Source organism: Nannospalax galili, unplaced genomic scaffold (genome assembly GCF_000622305.1).
Source record: "Nannospalax galili isolate Female #2095 unplaced genomic scaffold, S.galili_v1.0 scaffold312, whole genome shotgun sequence".
NCBI lineage: Eukaryota > Metazoa > Chordata > Mammalia > Rodentia > Spalacidae > Nannospalax > Nannospalax galili.
The window spans coordinates 6,980,117-7,000,120 of record NW_008335967.1 but is presented as its reverse complement, the minus strand read 5'-3'; the positions used below and the strand labels follow the sequence as shown (position 1 = coordinate 7,000,120).

The following is a 20,004-nucleotide window of genomic DNA, read 5'->3' as shown; positions in this document are numbered from 1 at the left end:
TTTCTTTGAGACAGAGTCTCCCTGTAGCCCCAGCTGGCCTGGAACTCACTGTGTAGACCAAGGTGGCCTTGAACTCATAGAGATCCGCCTGCCTCTGCCTCCTGAGTGCTGGGATTAAAGACGTGCACCACTACATCCACCACACAAAAAAAATATTTTGAGGAGAATTTTGGCATGTGGCTAAGGGAAGGAATACATTATTTCTTTATCTCTTTTACCTTAAGCTCAAGCATATAAAACAGAACCCATTCTCACCACCCAAATTATTTAACTTTAATATTTTTTAACGACCATAGACCTAACTGCCTACTGTGCTCATGAGCTATCAGTGGCTTGGTTGCCCACAATTCCTGAATTCCTGAGACAATTGCTGCTACTGGTCTTGCTACACTGGAAAGTCACCTCTGTGTTAGAACTTTGCCCATCAGGACTGTGCGGCTGACAGGACATGGTAGCAATCGCTTTCATTTGGAACAAGTACTTCATCCCCAAGGAATCTCCTGGAGATGGTAGGTCAATGGTTTAAGGACCACTGTCACTGATACCCCTGGGCAGCTTGGATCTGAATATGCCCTACATGTTTTGAGGTAAATGTTCATGTTTTAGGTGACATCACTGAGTGCATATTTGGCACTGCATGGCAACTTGAAATGATATGAAAAGGATTGTATTATTCACTTTTCTCCTAAAAGTTTTAGGAAATGAATATCCTGGACTCTAAATACACATGAATAGATTTTTGTGCTTTACATTATCTTATATTAAACTTATTCTAACTGACACAAACTTTTATAAAAATTACGTGGGAATAAATAGTTGTTACATTTATCCTGAACGTAATCACCCTGTGGAATTCTGCAAATCAAACCTGTAAGATATTGAGTGACTATATATACCTTCCTGTATAACAAATTCAGAATAATATTAGTATACTACTGGGAATTTTTTTTTTAAACTTGAACCTCTTAATATAGTTGCCGGGAGAGGTGGCATACGCCTTTAATCCCAGCACTTGGGAGGCAGAGGCAGGTGGGTCTCTGTGAGTTCGAGGCCAGCCTGGTCTACATAGTGAGTTCCAGGTCAGCTGGGGCTACAGGGAGACCCTGTCTGAAAAAGACATATATATATATATATACATATATATAGTGAAATAAGAGTAAATTTATGAGCAATATTGTGCATTAGAATGCAAATGCTTCATTTGAAACACATCCTATGAAATTGGCTGATCGTGCCTAGTATGCAATCCTAGGAGAGTTGGAACCATCTCAGTTTTAGGGCAGAGGAATGCCATGGTTATGAGAACAAGTTTCACTGCCAGGCAGATTGGAGTTTGTTTCCTAGCTGTGTCACTTAATACTTGTGTGAAGTTGGATAAACCACTGATGCTTTAGGGGACTAAATAACTTCATAAACAAGGTGGAAATAATACCTACATCATAAGGTTGATGTACAGATTCCAAGCAAAAAGTTTCCTGGTGTTTGGCAAAGTTTCTTGAAGTCATTAGTCCTCACTGAGCATCAGTTTTACTTATTCTTACTGTTGTTTGTTGGTGGTGTCACCATTATAACCAACCAAGAGCATCTTATGTACTTTATAACAGTACTTTGCCCTGAGGCCTTAAGTGTGTGCTAGCCAGGCTCAGGTAAGTATAGCAGAGCCAGGTTTCATTATAGCCATTAACTGAAATATCAAACTGATTTTGCGTCTAAGAATTCTTCAGATGCATAGCTTTTATTATCAAAATTCCAATGTCTTTCTTTTCTTCCCCCTTCAGTTCAACATCTAATATACAAAGATTGTTCTGACTACTACGTAATAGGCAAAAGAAGCAGTGAGATCTACAGAGTTACACCTGATCCCAAAAATAGTAGCTTTGAGGTATACTGTGACATGGAGACCATGGGGGGAGGCTGGACAGTGCTGCAGGCTCGCCTCGATGGAAGCACCAACTTCACAAGGAAATGGCAGGACTACAAAGCAGGCTTTGGAAACCTCAGACGGGAATTTTGGCTGGGTAATGATAAAATTCACCTTCTGACAAAGAGTAAGGAAATGATTCTGAGAATAGATCTTGAAGATTTTAATAATGTCAAACTGTATGCCTTGTATAATCAGTTTTACGTGGCTAATGAGTTTCTCAAATACCGTTTACACCTTGGTAACTATAATGGCACAGCTGGAGATGCCTTGCGCTTTAGTAAGCATTACAACCATGATCTGAAGTTTTTCACCACCCCAGACAGAGACAATGATCGATATCCCTCTGGGAACTGTGGGCTCTATTACAGCTCAGGTTGGTGGTTTGATGCATGTCTTTCTGCAAACTTAAATGGCAAATATTATCACCAAAAATACAAAGGTGTCCGTAATGGAATTTTCTGGGGCACTTGGCCTGGTATGAGCCAGGCACAGCCTGGTGGCTACAAGTTCTCCTTCAAACAGGTCAAGATGATGATCAGACCCAAGCACTTCAAGCCATAAATCACAAGTGCTCAACTTTCTAGGTACTGATGGAGAGGGCAGTAGGTTTCTTTAGCCCTTCACCAGGTGCCCTAGTTCATATTCCCTTTCTATGGCTAAAAAGTTTCCTTTGAGTAATAGGTTCTTATGTTACACAGCTTTTGAAATAAAGCTGAAAATATGCATCTGAAAAAGACCCCTTCGTTGCTGTTATGTAATGAATGCTTGAAAAAGCATTGGAAATATTGACTGTTATAATTAAACTTGTGAGTCTTTTAGTTTATATTAGCTGAAAAGTTCCAAATACTATTTGTATTATTCTCTGAAACCAATTATTCAGCAAGCTAAATTTTACACAAGCACTATTTTGGCTAGGGTTAAATATGCACATTTGAACATGTATGACTCTTTTTAAGCTACAGTTTATTTGCATATCTGTATCCAAAACTGTAGCATTTAATTTGGGCCAAGAAGAACTTATGACATTTTAATGATCAAAAAATGGGAATAATATATGTAGCTAAATGTATTCATGTAATATTCATGAAATGTAAAACATGGCATTAAAATATGATAGTGTAATATGCTTCTTTCCCCACCAAAACTGGAGAATAATATAACCTTAAAGCTTTGTTTTAGAGGTAATTCACTCACAGTTTTTTAACTTGTTAGATGTCTGATGGTGAAAGCTGCTTTTTACCTTCCTCTGCTCTATACGTACGACAATTCTTCATTTAAGGTGCTAGACTACTAGATTTTCTGGGACGTAGCATGGTAGGGAAAGAAGCATTTATTTATACTCTGAAAGCCAGTTCTATACCCAAGGCAATAGTATCACTGAGGATCTACTTCCTAGGAATCTGAATTTTCTAGAATACATTTATTTATTGAAATACGAATTTTGAAATATGTAGCAGATCAAATATGAAACATTCATAACTAGTGAATTGCTTATTTCACTCTCTCAGAATTTCAAAGATATATATATTTTTAAGGCCAAACAAAAGTAGCTGGAACTTTTATAATTCATTAATTCCATAATATTAAGTACATTAAAATGGTTAGAAAAGGTAGTTTTATTTCATCACTGTAAAAAGAGATTATTTCAGAGAGAAATGACCAGCTGTAATTTAAAAATGCCCTTGAGTAAAGTCTGAAGTGCTGCATGCAGTCAGTCATACAGAATAACTGACTGTGTAGTATGCAAGGTCTAAGAAATAAATTTCATCCTTAAATTCTGCTGTTGTTTCTAATATACTAACCAAGACTGCAGCACATGTTCACAAAGATGCGTCTTTACTTATTATTTGAAGATTATTGTGGAGGACAGTTATTAACTACTTAATTTTCCAAATATTAAACATTATAGAAAAAAAAATCTTTAAAAGGAGCAAAATACTGGGGCTACAGGGAGAACTTGTCTCAAAAAGACCAAAAAAAAAAAGAGCAAAATATTAATTCAAAACACAAAAAATGAAGTTTTCAGGTGAATATAATGAAAATTAAGCTCTTGTGAATATAATTAAAATACCAGAGCAAGGTAAATGTATATTGAATTAAATGATGACCAAAATGTAAAATACAGATTTCAAGGGCTGTAACCCATTTGGTGGAATATCAAATGTAAATGGAATAATTGATTTTATTTCTTCCTGCTTCCTATATGTAACTTCTCTCTGTCTATATATATACATATACATACACATATGTATATGTATAAATATATATCTAAAAAGATTTCAAATAAAAATATATGCTCATCTACAGAATGCCCATTGTTTTTAATGGGTATTCAGTATCATTTTGGGAGCATATTTTTATGATGTTTTTCTAATGAATACTTTAACACAGAAATTTATTTTTAGAATAATTCAATGTCATTCATTATAAAATATGTTGTAGACTTTGATAATCTTTAACATGTTGATGGAAATAGTCTTTTACCTTAACTGTTCACTAATGTATGCTAATGTCATAAATGCACACTATTTACAACTATACCTTTTAGTTCTTGGTTTCATTTGGATGATTTAATATTCATCTTAATTATGACCTTATTTCTGAACATTATCATCCCTTAAAAATGTTGAGTGAAAGTAGATTCTCAGAAATTCAGAGTGGAGTTGATTCACTTATCTATCACTGAAAGAGAAAAAAGTCATTCTGCTGACAAACAGTGATGTTCAAAATGGATTAATGACAACATACATCAATGAGTGAAGAGTTTGCATATACAAAGCCTATGAAGCATCCAGATCATAAGACTGGCTACTGCTTAATTTCAGTAGCTACCCCAAAAAATATTTTAAAAGGAAAATGGATAGGTAATGTCATTACAAAAAGCTATTGTTTAAATTTGATATATAACTAAGGTAATGCTAAATCTCTTTTTATAGCTTTATAAAAGAATTGATCTTCATATATATCCTTTTTTAAAAAATTTATTTTTTTTAATTTTTCTGTATGAGTGTATAGCCTACATGTATATAAGTACACCCGTGTCATACAATGCCTTGCAGAGGTCAGAAGAGGGCACTGGATCCCCTGGAACTGGAGTTACAGATGGTTGTTAGCTGCCATGTGGGTGCTGGGAATTGAACCCGAGTCCTCTGTATGAACAGCCAGTGATCTTGACCACTCAGTCATCTTTCCAGCCCCTCTTTCATAGCTATTCTTTACTGTGGAAATATTGTTTGTTTGTAAAATAGTATTTATATTTAATATTGGCTAAAAAGTTGAAGAATAGTGTTTCCCTAATCTAGGTAATATTCCTGAGTCTTTAAAAATATTATTTCTTTAATAGGAAGAGAGAGGCAAATAGAAGAACACCATTGTCTGTATTTCTGTACAGAATACTGTCGATGCATTCTCCATACAGAATTTTCAGTTTCCTTTCTGACATTCAACCCTATATCCTCTTTTTCCAACATTAATGTTGCAGGTTGGTTTCAGGGTCATTTTCTACTTAAGATAATGAAAAGACTTCCTAATGGTATCCTGTACCTCCATGATCTATCTATTCTAGTTCATCTTCCCTATCACTGCCAGAAGGATTATTCAGAAATATAATCCTGATAATTTACTCACTGCTTAAAACCCAGCAAACAGGGCCCACACTTTTAGAATCATTTTCTGCCTGTATTCACTCATGTCCTACTGGATGCCTTGTTGTGCTTGAACAAGCCATATCACTTTATATTGCTCTCTTGGTCTAGCTAGATACCATCCTCACCCACCCCCTTGATTATATCACTATCACCCATGATCAAGAGCAAGAATCCAGGAGCCAGGCTTCCCAAGTTTGAATTCTAGCTGCACCACCTGCCATAAGCATGATCCTGGACAACTCAATGTGTCTGAAACATTTACTGGGAAGATGAAGTAAGGTAACACTTTGTATAAAGCACCTAGAATGTGTGTGTGTGTGTGTGTGTGTGTGTGTGTGTGTGTGTGTGTGTGTAACTTATTATCATCATCCTGAACAATTCTCTCCTATGAGCAGTCTTTCTTACGACATTAAAAAGGAATTATAGATTTCCTATCTGCCCCTAAGTCATCCTACACTTTCCTTATTATACATTATCCAATAACCGTCTGGGTTCTACCCTGAAATCAATGTGTTTGAAAAGGCATAAAGGAGATTTGAAGTGGGGTGCTGTTACTCAAAGTGGTTTAAGAACATGTAGCCCACAAACCAAAATAAACAACAAAGAAAGAACAATAACCCACATGCCTTTAATCCTAGCACTCCAGAGGCAGAGACAGAATCTCTGTAAGATCAAGGCCAACCTAGTTTTACATACTGAGTTCCAGAGTTCCAGTGCCAGGTCAGCGGGGGCTACTGGAAGACCTTGTATCAAAAAAATAAAAAGAAAATAAATAAAAAAAAAGAATACGTAGCCATTGGAGAAACTTCTCAGAAGCCAGAGTTGTAATGGGAAAAAGAGTTATTACTGTCAAATCCAGGTGAGACTCCACTGAAGCCAGGATTGTGGATATAACTGCAACAAACTTTTAGCAAGAGTCCTAGGGATATGCCTCTGGATACATATTGGGCTGAACAGTGATTGTCCTACAAACTGATTGCCAAAAAAAGCAGTATTTTTCATATTTCTTACACTATATTATAATTTCAAAATGAATTTTAGTCATGTAAAAATGGACTTTCAGGGCTGGAGAGATGGCTCAGCAGTTAAGAACACTAGCTGTTCTTACAGAAGACCCAGGTTCAAATCCCAGCACCCACATGGCAGCTAACAACTGTCCATAACTCCAGTTCCAGGGGATCTGACAGCCTCTTCTGTCCTCCATGGGGATTGCACGACACAGGTGCACTTACCTACATGCAGGCAATACACGCGTACACATAAAATTTAAAAAAATTAATGGACTTTTTAAAAACTACAGTTTAGACTAAAGACTTCTTTGCAAACCACTTTCAGTTCAATCTTCTCTCTCTCCTCAGAACAAGCCAAGGCAGCTGAATCCAACTCCAACTTCATTCTGTGCCTTGCGAAGTTGCAACATTGACTGAGATCCTTACCAAGGTCTTTTGTTTATAAAGAACTAGAAATGAGGGGAAGTGGGTACGCTTGGAGAACCCAGAACTTGACTCCTCAAACATGGCTTATTGCTTGTAGTGGCCCTCCCTTAAGGTTTGATGAGGCACTTTCTGTCTGACTGGAAGACATTGTTACTGTTACTTCCTTTTCTGAAGCAATGATTTCAGTTCTGGATCCTCTGTCTCACTCATTAGAACCTGCAGCTCTATAATGAGGGCATGAGCTGATATCAAGCACAAAATCACATTGGAGAGGAAGACTTTGCACAGCTGTGCTAAGTTTTTATCAGCAGAATGTCACGTAAGACATGTATAGATAGATTTTGCAGTTACTTGACAAGAAAGAATAAATACAATTTTAGATGTCACTGAATTAATGGCATAGATATATTTGTCAAAAATTATCCATTCTACAGGTGAGCTCCAGGAGATATGCTTGGTTCTTATAGTTTACTTGCCCAGTTAACACAAACCTAGACTCAACAGCAGTTCATGTTAAAAAACTGAAAAGCCAGAAAGTCTTAAAACTCAAAGACTTATGGAGATAAGTCTGGAGTAGAGCTAGCCTTAATTTGTTCAATAACAGCTATTAAGTGAGTACCATGCTCTCAAAAATCTTCTTGGAGGACAGAGATATATCACTGGCCGACACTGATGAACCCCACACTCAGAGCTTAAGTGCTATCAGAGGAGAGACTTTCATGATGAAAAATTAAGCAGATATGAGAGGATTAGAGGATTAGAGGTAGTGGTGCTAGTTAATGTGGGGTGGCTAGGGGAGGTGTCTCTATGGAGATGACATATGAACAGAGATGTAAAGAAAGGAGTAAAAAAGCCAAGCAGATATCTGGGAGAAGAGAGTTTCAAGCAAAGGGAGCGAGAAGTATCAAAGTTTGGAGTCTGGAGAGCAGTTGGCATTTTGAGGGCCAGAAAAGATACTCCTGTGTAAAAAACAGTGTCTAGGCTTGTGGAGAGCGGGGTAAGAAGTAAGTTCAGAGGAGCGTGAGGGGCTGTGGATGAACAGAGTGCAGGGGTACAGTGCTTGGTACATAGGCCTTGCAAGCATGCTAAGGGTTCTGCCTTTCATTCTAGATAGGACATGACAGTTTTGAGGAGAGGATGCACATCATTTCATCCTGTCTGAAAAGGATTGCTCCTTTGCTATGGAGGCAAGAGCTGAAGCAAGGGGTCTAGTTTGATAGTGCTTACAGTGTTTGCAATGAAGCACATCTATTTTGAGGGCAGAACTGACAAGATTTGCTGATCACAAGTCAGTGGTAGATAGTAAAACAGTTACAGGCATCACAGCAGACCCATGATTTTAGACTGAGTAACTTTGAAAGCTGGAGCTGCAATGAGCTGAGCTGAGGAAGCAGTCTGCAGAGGGAGTCTGTCTAGGAAGTGTGTAAAAAGGGGGTTGGAGTGGGGACTTCAATCAGTTTATCAGAAACTAGCCATGGTGTGCACGCTTTTAATCCCAGCATTTGGGAGTCAGAAGCAGTGGTATCTTTGTGAGTTCGAAGCCAGCCTGGTCTACATAATGCGTTCCAGGCCAGCCAGGGCTACATAATGAGAGCCTGTCTCAATTTTTTAAAAGCTTATAACACGTGAACCTCAAATTCTTGTAAGTTGATATAAAAAAATTTAACACCATTAGATGTTTGGATTTGATTTGAAGTTTGGGGAGGACATTAGGGCTCAACAATATATTTGAGAAGTGTTCAGTTACAGATGTAATGGATCCATGGTACTAGATGAGATAACCTAGGAAATAAGTGGACATGGAACAAAGACTTTTCTCTAAGGAGCCCTGAATCAGCTGACTTTGCAGAGGCTGGAGATAAGGAAAAATCAGGATCCCACCCACCTTGTAATTACATCAGAGAAGTCTCGGAGATATGTCCCTGTGGGGAGGGTTTCAGGGTTATGTCTCTGCAGAGAGGCAGAGATTTATTAGCACTGGAGCGCATACTTACTCTAGATCGTTTCAGTTTTGGATTTACTTTTTTGCAGAAGTGCTTTCTTGTTGAGTTGCTGGATGTCTTAGATACCACTGTGGTGCTATCAACATTCTTTTGTTGAATTACTTGCTGTCTTAAAAACAATTGTGGTTTTTACAATGGAATTCTGAAAAATACTAATTTTGACAAGAAACCATGCCCTCATGCAAGGAGCCAATGACTTACTGCAGCCTCAGATTCCACTTCTTCTGGGAGATATCACGTTGTAGTGATGGGGTGTCACCATTCTGGATTCAGTGTGTGTGTGTGTGTGTGTGTGTGTGTGTGTGTGTGTGTGTGTGTGTAGTAAAAGAAATATGAACTGGGCCACAGAGGAAAACACCTCCTCATTTGTTAACAGCACACCATCTAGTCTGAAGAATCATTTAACATCAGTAGGATATGACTTTGCTGTGATTATAGTTTGTCAGAGATTTGTTTTATTCCCTTTCCCTTATTTTAGAGATATCAGTGATATTGAACTATTTCTTTCACAAAATTGAACTATTTTTTCACAAGTATTTTCTAACAGTTATCCAAGTTAGAAGTAACCTAAATCTCAAATTTCTAAACATTTTCATAGCATTAACATTGGGATGGGAATGGCCATAAGTGAATTTAACTGGCAATTTTCATCACCTCTACACTGGACAGCTCCTAGGGGCACTTCTGGTGTTGTCTGTTGCTGGGATCAACACTGCATAAGTAGGTGACACTTCCCACTCACTAACAGTCTTTCCTGGGGGGAAAGCCTCAGCATCTACCAACTGTGAATCATTCATGGACCCTTATGCATTTTCAGCTTTCCTGACATTCTTGGTGTATTGCTCATGAAGAGGCTAATTTTCCATGGAAAAACATATATTACACCTCAGTATTATTCCTCCTCTGATTTTCTGGTTAAATCTAAAAAACAGAAAATAACTCCAAATTATATTTCAGTTTATGGTGAAGTGTTTGGCTATTATCAAAACAATTACATAACTTTTAGACAGGCGGTTTTTAAAAAAATTAATGTGTTTCAAAGGCATTAATGCCCCTACTTAACCTAATAATTAAAGTTGTCTTCCCATGGCGCTGGAGAGATGGCTCAGGGGTTAAGAACACTGGCTGCTCTTGCAGAAGACCTGGGTTTGAATCTCAGCAAACACATGGCAGCTAACAACCATCATAACTCCAATTCCAAGGGATCCGATGCACTCTTCTGTCCTCCACGGGCATTGCATGATATAGATGCACTTAAATACATGTAGGCATAACACTCATGTACATAAAATAAAAATAAATCAATCAAAAAATTGTTAAGTTGACTTCCTGTGACTAAGTCAAAATTTATAACAACTCTGACAGAAAAAGCAAACAAGTCTTTATGCTGTTCAAACACTGATTTTTTCCATGGCTACATGGCAGAACATATTCTGCTCAAGTACAAAGCACTTTGCAAACTCTCTGAAAGCTGAAAGCCTTCTCGTATAAATGTCCAAGTTCTTATTTTCATTTACTAAAGAAAACAGTTCTCATAAAATCTATCATTTAAAAATGAATAGTGTTAGTGATGGTTACTTAAAAAATTTTTTCTATCATACATTGACTAAAATGTTAAAACCTGGTTAAGCCGACTATTAGAAACCTACCCAGAGGGACCTGGCCAGCTTGGGGAATTGCAGAAGGTGGACAGGACAGATATCTTCACAGGGAACACAGTGCTGGTGTTTAACATGATGAACTGCTAGGGTGGAGGCTTTCAAACTGTGTCTGCATGACCCTATGGCTCTGCAGACATACTGCAGGATTGCCAAAGAAAGTAGGGTTGGAGAGTTGGGCTTCTGTATTACGAAACATCATCCCAACTAGAACAGTCTGCTTTTCTAGATTCTGGGGTCTTTAACTTCACTGAAATAAAAGGATCGAGTTTTTTTTAAAAAGATATTTGATAATCATTCCTTCCCTATAACACATTCCTTTGGGGTTCAGCTGACAAAATAAAATAGAATAGTTGCATGATGGTTCTATTGAAAACATTTAAATTGCTGAGAACTTAGGTTGACTTGATGTGGAAAATGCATTCAGAAACTTGGAAGAAATCCCTGCCTTTTAAGTTTTCTTTTAAAATAATATTTAGGGGGCTGGAGAGATGGCTCAGTGGTTGAGAGCACTGACTGCTCTTGCAAAGGACCCGGGTTCGATTCCCAGCACCCACATGGTGGCTATGAACCGTCCTTAACTCTAGTTCCAGGGGAATCCAAATCTCTCTTCTGACCTCCGCGCTGCTACACGATATGGGTGCACCCACATACACACAGGCAATACACTCATACACATAAAATAAAAATAATAAATAAAAATTTAAAATAATATTTAGGTAGTGTGATTATTTTAGTGGAAGGGTTTACTAATTACTATTTATATTCATGCTTTTGAAAATCTTGGCACAGCTGTACACAAGACAGTGAGCTGAGTTTGTGAGAGACATTAAGAATACCACAGCTTCCTAAAGACACTTGAGATTAGCTTCAAAAGCAGGAAAGAAAATAAATAACTGGAGATAAATACAGCAGAGTGGGGCAGGTGACAGAAGCAGGCATAGTCATGTTCTGTCTGGAAGTGAGATACTTCCAGAAAAAGATGAGCACTCTCCACCTGGATGAGCAAAGGCACCAGCAAAGTAGAAAATTGGGAGTTTGCAGGAAGCTAGCAATGAATTTGGCTGCAACAAGTGTGACACGGCAGGTGGAACAAACAGAATGAGAGACCAGATTGCTCAGAGTTGTGACACTGAGGAGGTGACAATCGTATGATCAAGCAAGATTTAGAAACTTCGAATTCGCATATCTACAATTTCCTCCTGCTGCCTATCGACTCCTCACTTTTATGCCTGGACCAGGAAAGGACCACAGGGTGCTGTGTGGGAAGTGTCTAGAAAAAAATATTGCTTCATAAAACAATGAACTGGCCAAAGATATCAAGGAGAAGATGAGTGGAGACACAAAGAAAACCCAGTCTGAGGATGGGAAGGCAAGCTTCTGGAGGTTTTGTTTTTGTTTTTATTGTTTTTTAAGAAAAAGGGTTTGAGAAGGACCTGGAGAGTCATCAGTGGTGATGAGAAATCTTAAGACTGGCTGAGCTATGGAACTCACACCGTTTTCTCAGGGACACCCTTAGCAAAGCATGTTGCTTCGCAAGGCTTTCTGCAGGTGGATCTGTGTTTCCTTCAAGCTATGGTGAGGTGAGTCTCAAGGTAGGAGTGACAAGGCTCAGTTTTATTCAGTTCACAAATATGCATCTTGTTCAAGGGTTCCCTGATGGTCTTCGAGGGCCAGGGTGTGGGGCTGGTGGTCACTTGTATTCAGAGAATGTCTGTGTAGGATTTCCACCAGAAACAAAAGAAGTGACTGAGCAATCCAGAAATGATCTGAGGCCCCCAAGGTAAGCAGTGTGAAGAAGGAGCATGAGCTGAACATATACTCATGATAGAACTCAAGGCTCCGTGAACCTAAAAGACCTGTTGAAGGTCGCACAGCCAGAACACAGAGCTAGAATGGAGAACCATTTTTGTTCAGCCACTCCCCCACCTCCTGCTGATCTTTTCTCTCAGACTACTAAAATTTAAGCTGCCTTGGGCCAGTCCATTCCTAGTTGTATCGAATACAGATAGCAAAACTTCAGTCTTCTAAATTTGAGGTTTACTATCAGCAGATTCTTGGGTCCTTTCATGTCATGTTGCTACCCAGGTGCCCCTTTGTCTCTACTTGGTACATGGGTAAGAACATGAAAAGGACTTGCCTTCAAAGATAATGGATTTGGCATTGGACTCCAAACTTGTTGCTGGTATCTCTTTGCCATTTTTTCTTTACACTAACTATACCAGATGGAGCAAAGGTTAAACTATGACTCAAATCATCAAGGTACTATGAGAAAACACAGGAAATGTATTTATAGCTTGAAAGTAACAAAGGTCTTTGAAATATAACAAAATCCTGAAATTGCAAGGAAATGACTGATCAATTCAAGCACATTAAAAGGTAAATTTCCACATAGGGAATAAGCTACCACAAGCAAACTCAAAAGTTATTTAATAAACTAAAAGAATTCACATTATACACAAAGGCATTTGTTTATTTATTATTAATTTATTTGTGTGTATGAGTGTTTTGTCTGCATGTATGTAAGTGCACCCATATGTGCAGTGCCCACAGAGGCCAGAAGAGTGTGTCAGATTCCCTAGAACTGGAGCTGTTAACTTCCATGTGAGTGCTGGGAACCAAACCTAGGTCCTCTGCAAGAGCAGCCAGTGCTGTTAACTGCTGAGCCATCTCCCCAGACCTGACAAAGGCCTTTATAATGCATAAATGTATTAAGAGTTTCTTTGAATCTCTCAGAAAAGATTCAAAATACCCAATGGAAGAAAGTGTAAAACAGAATGTGAAGAAAATTCACATATGTAAGGAATCACAAATGGGCCTTTGTACTAATCATACTTCTAGCTTCTACAAAGCTGATATGGTATATCTATTTCTCATGCATAAGATAGCTACACCTTGTTCTGGACAACCTGATAACATGATAGGCCTGAGTCACCTAGCTGTCAGCTGTCTGCCTCCCTCACCTCATCCCTTCCTTTAACCTCCATCTTCCCTCCCATTAAACTTTTCAAATACAAATTAACTAATCCAGAGTGCATGTCCCACCTGCCCTAAGCACCTCAGTGCCAGACACTAGAAAACTATGGACTATATCTATGCCCTAGATCTCACAGGAAGTATTCAACCTGGCTATTCCTAAGCCTGCCTTACCTGTTCTTTAGTTCAGAAACCACAATAAAGGTTCTTTTCCAGTTCCCTATTTCCCTCTACCTCCTGATCTACTTTGGTATTTTACCTTACCCTGCCTCATGACATGGTATGCCCCAGCCTTTGGGGAACTGTATCATAAAGCATCATTCTGTGGTGATCACCTCCTGATTTATTTATTGGCATTCTGATACCTCAACTTTTCTATTAATATGCTATTATTTATTCATGATTTTTTTTCATTTTTTGTTTGTTTTTGTTTTTTGAGACAGCTTCTTTCTGAAGCCCCTGCTGGCTTGGAACTACTATATAGATCAGGCCGACTCTGCAATTAGAGAGATCCATCTGCCTCTGCCTTCCAAGTGCTCAGATTAAAGGCATGTACCATCATTCCTGCCTGATTTATTTTAATTTTATGTGTATGAGTGTTTTTCCTGCATGCATGTAAGTGCTCCTGTGTATGCAATACTCACAGAGGTCAGAAGAGAGTGTCAGAGCCCTTGAAACTGGAGTTACAGAAGGTTATTAGCCACCATATGGGTGCTTGGACTTGTGTCCTCTGCAAGAGTAGCCAGTGAACTTAACTGCTGAGCCAACTCTCCAGTTCAATATTTTTTATTTTTATTTTTATTTTTTTGAGACAGAGTCTTATGTAGCTGTCTCCCGATTGGCTGGTTCTTTGCAATGGGCAGGGCCTGACACAAGCAGGACAGAGGAAGGGAAGCCGGGAGCCATCTTGGAAAGGAAACCAGGAGCCCCCGGTAGAACCTGATGGTGTAGGAAACTAGCAGCAAGTGCAGCAACTCAAAGACAGAATGGACTGACTCCCTGTGGACCTGGGGCAAGATCTCTGGCCCTGGTGGCATGAGGGAATGCAGGGCTATGGGTGTGGCATGGTCTGATAAGGCAGACTCTGAGTGGCAGTGGAAGCAGGCCTAGGCACTGGGTACTCATTCCTTTGTAAGTTAATAAATGCACATAAAATATATTATATGGTTTGTTTGATCGCATAGGAGACCCAGAGAGAATTCTGACCACAGTAGCCCAGACTGGTGTTGAACTCTCTCTATAGTAGAGGATGACCTTGAACTCCTGACCCTCCTGCCTCCACTTCCCAGATATTATGATTAGACAGGCTAGGCAAGCACTCTACCAACTGCACTACATCCCTAGCCTGAAACACTATTATCTTTTAGAATACTTCAATATAGAAACAGAAGCTTCATTGCACTAAATATAAAGATAGTTATAAAATGACGTTTTTTTTTTAACCTAAGTGACAAAGGTCAAAATGTTACAGGGCATGTAGAGCTGGCCAGAATAAAAGTAGAACCATTTGTAGGGAGAATATAAATTGCTAAAACCTCTGAGAAAGGCATCTTCACAGTGAACATAGCCTATATCTAGCAATTCTACTTCTGTATATATAGCCCAAACAATTGAAAATGGAATCTTGAAGTATTCATTGGAAGATGGATGGACAATAATACAATGAAGAGTTAGTCTTAGAATGAAATTCTGACACACTCCAGTATGAATAAATCTTGATGACACTGTATTAAATGAAATAAGCCAGTTGTAAAAAGAGAAATGCTCTGATTCCAGCTCTGGGAGCGATTTGGAGAAGTCACACCCACATATATAGAAAGCAATGTGGAGCACATCCATATAGAGGCGGCAGAATGGTGTTTGCCAGGGACTCTAAGAAAGAGGAAGTGGGGAGTTATTTAACAAACATAGAGTTTCAGTTTTGCTGGTGGAAATGTTCTGAACTACGGGTTGTGCAATAATAGAAATATACTTAGCACTACTATAAACGTAAAAATTGTTTGGGCAAGAACCTCCAAAAACTGTCACCAAATATTTTTTTAAAAAACTAAAATAGGGACTGGAGAGATGGCTCAGTGGTTGAGAGCACTGACTGCTCTTGCAGAGGACCCAGGTTCGATTCCCAGTACCCACATGACAGCTATGAACGGTTCTTAACTCCAGTTCCAGGGGAATCCGAAGCCCTGTTCTGACTTCCGCACCATTGCACGACACGGGTGCTCTTACATGCATGTAGGCAATACACTCATGCACATAAAATAAAAATAATAAAACATTTTTAAAAACTAAAATATCTTTGCTAAGCTTATTATTACATTGACTCTGTAAGTGGTAATTAGTTATATTCTTATTTTATGGCCAAAACTATCTAGAAATATTACAAAGTTTGAGAATTAACCCCCCACATACAAACAAAGAGACAAAGAGATGTGTAAATCAAGATTTCTGACTGGGGAGGGGGGACTTATTTTCCTAACAATGCCAAAACATGCAAACTTTCTTTTTTTTTCTTTCTCTTCAGTGAATTAAAACCACTGGTTTGCTTTAAGCAAATATGGAATTTTATGAGTTTTTAAAAATTAAAAAAATTAAAAATTTTAGTATATAGTAATGGTTTTATTACATATGTGTAATTGTGCTCTGTTCTTATTCATGCTTCCTCTGGAGCTTCAGTTTTTTTTTTTTAAAGAATTTAAGAATTTAAAAAATCATTTAGCATTTTTATCTTTTTATCCATTTAATGTATTTTATCACAAAGATTATAAAGTAAGCAAATAAACCCACTGATCAACAATGCTTCTATTATGAATTTTTCCTTTTAATTTGGCAACTGCAGTGTTATTCAATCTGTCATTGTGAAATGGTGCCTATATAAGGTCATTTGATCTATCTATCACTATCTCTAACAGCAGGTTGGATGATCTAAATTTAGGTCTTAGGATAGAGAAATGCTAAAAGTGTGTTATGTTGAAATATGCAAACCATAAAAATAAAATAAAAATTAAATATGTGTGTAAAAAGTAAGCATACGTATTATACTACCACTTCCTGTTTGTGCACAGACTTCCTGTGATGCTATAACAAAGGAGTTAATACGGTTGCTTCTGTGGGGTGGACTTCAGATCATGGAATGAGGTGGGAGGCTGACTAACTCTTATGAATGTGGTTCTGTTCCTTTTGAACTTATACTATGTGCATGTTTTACAAAATTAAAAATTAGTTTTATCTTTAAAAACCCCATGGTTGAAAAGAATCCTTTCTCATGAAGTTCCTGATACAGTTTTAGAACACCCTGGTCTGGGTCTATCTCACTGCTTAACCACTGAAAGCATGATCTTTCTGACCAAGGTAAAGTTTGGTGATTGACAGCTTTGTCTTCACTTTTTTTTTCTGGTGATGACTCATTTAACTGGTGGCACCTGTAATTTGGTTACCAGATAGTCAAATTCCCAATCCCACTCCCTTTTGTTTGTTGCCCCCCCCAATCTACCCAATAGACACCAGTACTTTCTCCTCTATCAATACATATCTTTTAACTGAAAAGAGTACTTTCAGGGGTTTATTTCTACTTACAATTCCAGGTTACGGTCCACCATTGTGGGGAAGTCAAAGTGGCAGGAGCTTGAGGTGGCTGGAAACAGTACATTGAGAAGAGCATTCTTGATTTTAATCCTTAAGCTTCCATCTTCAATTCCAAATACATACCAATGGCTCTTGGAATACTAAAGGTACTGTCCTTTGCAAGATGCACATTTTCTGAAATCCAGAGCTTTCAAAAGCCAACTTATTTTCCCTTTTAGGGATTTTTTCTTTCTTTTATAAATGGAGAAATAATGCCATGAAATATTTCTCCCATTTCTTATTTTTAAAATCAATATTTGTTCATAATAACTACTTAAAAAAATAGCATCCAGTTGAAAGTTTAAAGTCATTTCTGCCAAATCCTGAGGATTGAACCCAGGTCTCCCACAATCATGCATCTTACCACTGAGCTACATCCTCATCCATTTTATTTTATTCTACTTGGGGACAGGGTCTCCATAAATTGGCCAGGGTGGTCTTGATCTTAATCTTCCTGCCTCTCTCTCCCTAGTATCTGGGTTACAGGATTGTACCACAACACCTACCTAGCATGAAGATTATTTTTAATGTTTAATCAAGTTGTTACAATAGCAGATCAAGTATCAATGAAAGGGGCTATCGAGTCAAGAAACAGAGGTAATGCATACACACACACACACACACACACACACACACACACACACACACACGAGACCTTCATTATATCAGCAAATTAAGGTAATTCCTGAAGTAGGAAGGAAAGGAAATTCTAGTTCTTCTGTCTTCAACTTTCAATGCTCTTTTGGCTCCCATTTGTTCCTAATCAGTTTATTCAGATAGCTTTTCTGACAACATCCCAGATTCCTCACCAGAAGGTGCCAAGAGTGAGACCACTTTACATGGAACCTTTCTCTGCCCCTGTTCTACAGTGTAGTTTTACCGATTGGATTTAGGAGTGCTAATCAGCTTTGCAAAGAGGAAGATGGCCCAGTATAATCCTAATGTATATAATCATTATAAATGAACACAAACCATACTGATATAAAAATGCATTCTGACTCATCCCAAGTTATTCTAATGGAATTTAAAATTTCTATCCTACTACCAGAGTGAAAATAACAGTAACAACAAAACAAAAACACATCTATGGGAATGTTGGGACTTTTCTATATTGTTTGGTAAACTATCAGTCTGTTTAAAGTTTCTTAGCAGTTAAATAAAATATTAAGTTATTTTTGTATGTTTGCCTGGATGTCTGATGAAAAATTGAAAACAAGCCAACAATAGTAAGATGTCTTGAAATTTTTTAAAAATTGGGATTTAGTGGTTTTTTTTTTTTTTTTGGTCTTTTTGAGACGGGGTCTTCCTGCAGCCCCAGCTGGCCTGGATATGTAGACCAGGCTGACCTTGAACTCACAGATATCCCTCTGCCTCTGCCTCCCTAGTATTGGGAACAAAGGTTTGTGCCACCATGCCTGGTGAATTTAGTATATTTTAAAAAGCACATCCTCTAAATACAGCTATCAATGAGGTGTGAAGACTAAGAAAAGAGAAAGGAACAGGGACTATAACAGAGTATTGCATAGCTATCTTTTCCACTTCAATAGTGTTTATTTTAAAAGTGCATTTGTAAAATCTTAAAATAGTAGTGTTTAAATATGTGAATGTCAAGTGAAAGATGCCAAGTTCAGCAAGTGTTGAGATAAGAGGTGGAAGATTGGCTTTCCTTCCTGGTTCTGTGCAGATGTGTGACCCAGGGCAGGTCTGTAGGATGGAAATAATGATACCTCAAAATCATACTCTTTACAGAGTCATTAGGATAATTAAATTACAGATTTGCAACTGCTTTGATTAGAAGCTCCTTCAGGGTAAGAATCTTATCTTTACCTGTCTGGGGCCAGCTACTTGATTAATACATAAAACAAACAGAAAACAATTTTTGAAACAGGGTCTCACTATATAGCCCTGGCTGGCCTAGAACTCACTATGTAGACCATGCTAGCCTGGAACTCATAGAAATCTACCTGCCTCTGCTTTCCTGAGTCCTGGGATTAGAGGCATGGACCACCACATCTAGCCTAAAGAAAACATTTTAATTCCCGGAAAAAAGTATTTTAAATTTCATTAGGGATTATCTCAGGAAAATCATCAATAAACCTACAGAAGACCCAAACTAGAAAATGAATGAAGCACTGTAGTATCAGAAAAGTGCCAACATAGTTTCAGAAATCAATTAAAACCCTGAAATTTATTTACCTGAACCCAACCTTAACCTAACCAAATGAATAAAAACTATCTTTTCAGTGTGTGACTATTTCATTAAAAGAAATCATTTTTAAAGCATAGAACCAAGGAAACAATCACAGTATCCTTTTTAGAAGCAGTGTAGACTGTACTGCCAAATACACATAAGTAGCAACTTCTGTTCTATGAACTTCTGGATCTGCTGTTCCTTCTGAACTCTGTCACTTCTGGTACAATAATTTAGCCAGTTTCCTAATTCAGAATTCTAAACATCAATTTAGACTCCTTCCCCCACAACCATATATTCAGACAATAAGTGCAGAATTTTATACTTTCTTTTTTTAGTTCATTTTTTTAAATTGAGCTTTTGCAACTTCATACAACAATTCTTAATCGTATTCAGACTTAACATTTCTCCTAAATGTACTTATTCAGGTTCAGGAGAATACTGAAGGAGTTCTGAGAACGTCTTCCTTGAGGAAGCTTGAAGTCCAAAGATGTGCCAGTACATGGGTGAACAGTGTTGCAGAGTTCCAGTATAAATATGGATGGCAG

General features: G+C 38.0%; 2 protein-coding genes across 4 annotated transcripts in view; one reads left to right on the top strand and one right to left on the bottom strand.

The window, feature by feature from the left end:
- The window catches only part of Fgl2 (fibrinogen like 2), a 5,701-nt gene extending 1,237 nt beyond the window's left edge, over positions 1–4,464 (top strand). Inside the window, exon 2 of the mRNA XM_008830774.3 lies at positions 1,779–4,464. Coding sequence (XP_008828996.1) covers positions 1,779–2,485 — 707 coding nt within the window. The 3' untranslated portion in view covers positions 2,486–4,464. The remainder of the gene's footprint in view (positions 1–1,778) is intronic.
- Positions 1–20,004, bottom strand: part of Ccdc146 (coiled-coil domain containing 146) — a 169,281-nt gene that overhangs the window by 96,267 nt on the left and 53,010 nt on the right. The window lies entirely within an intron of this gene.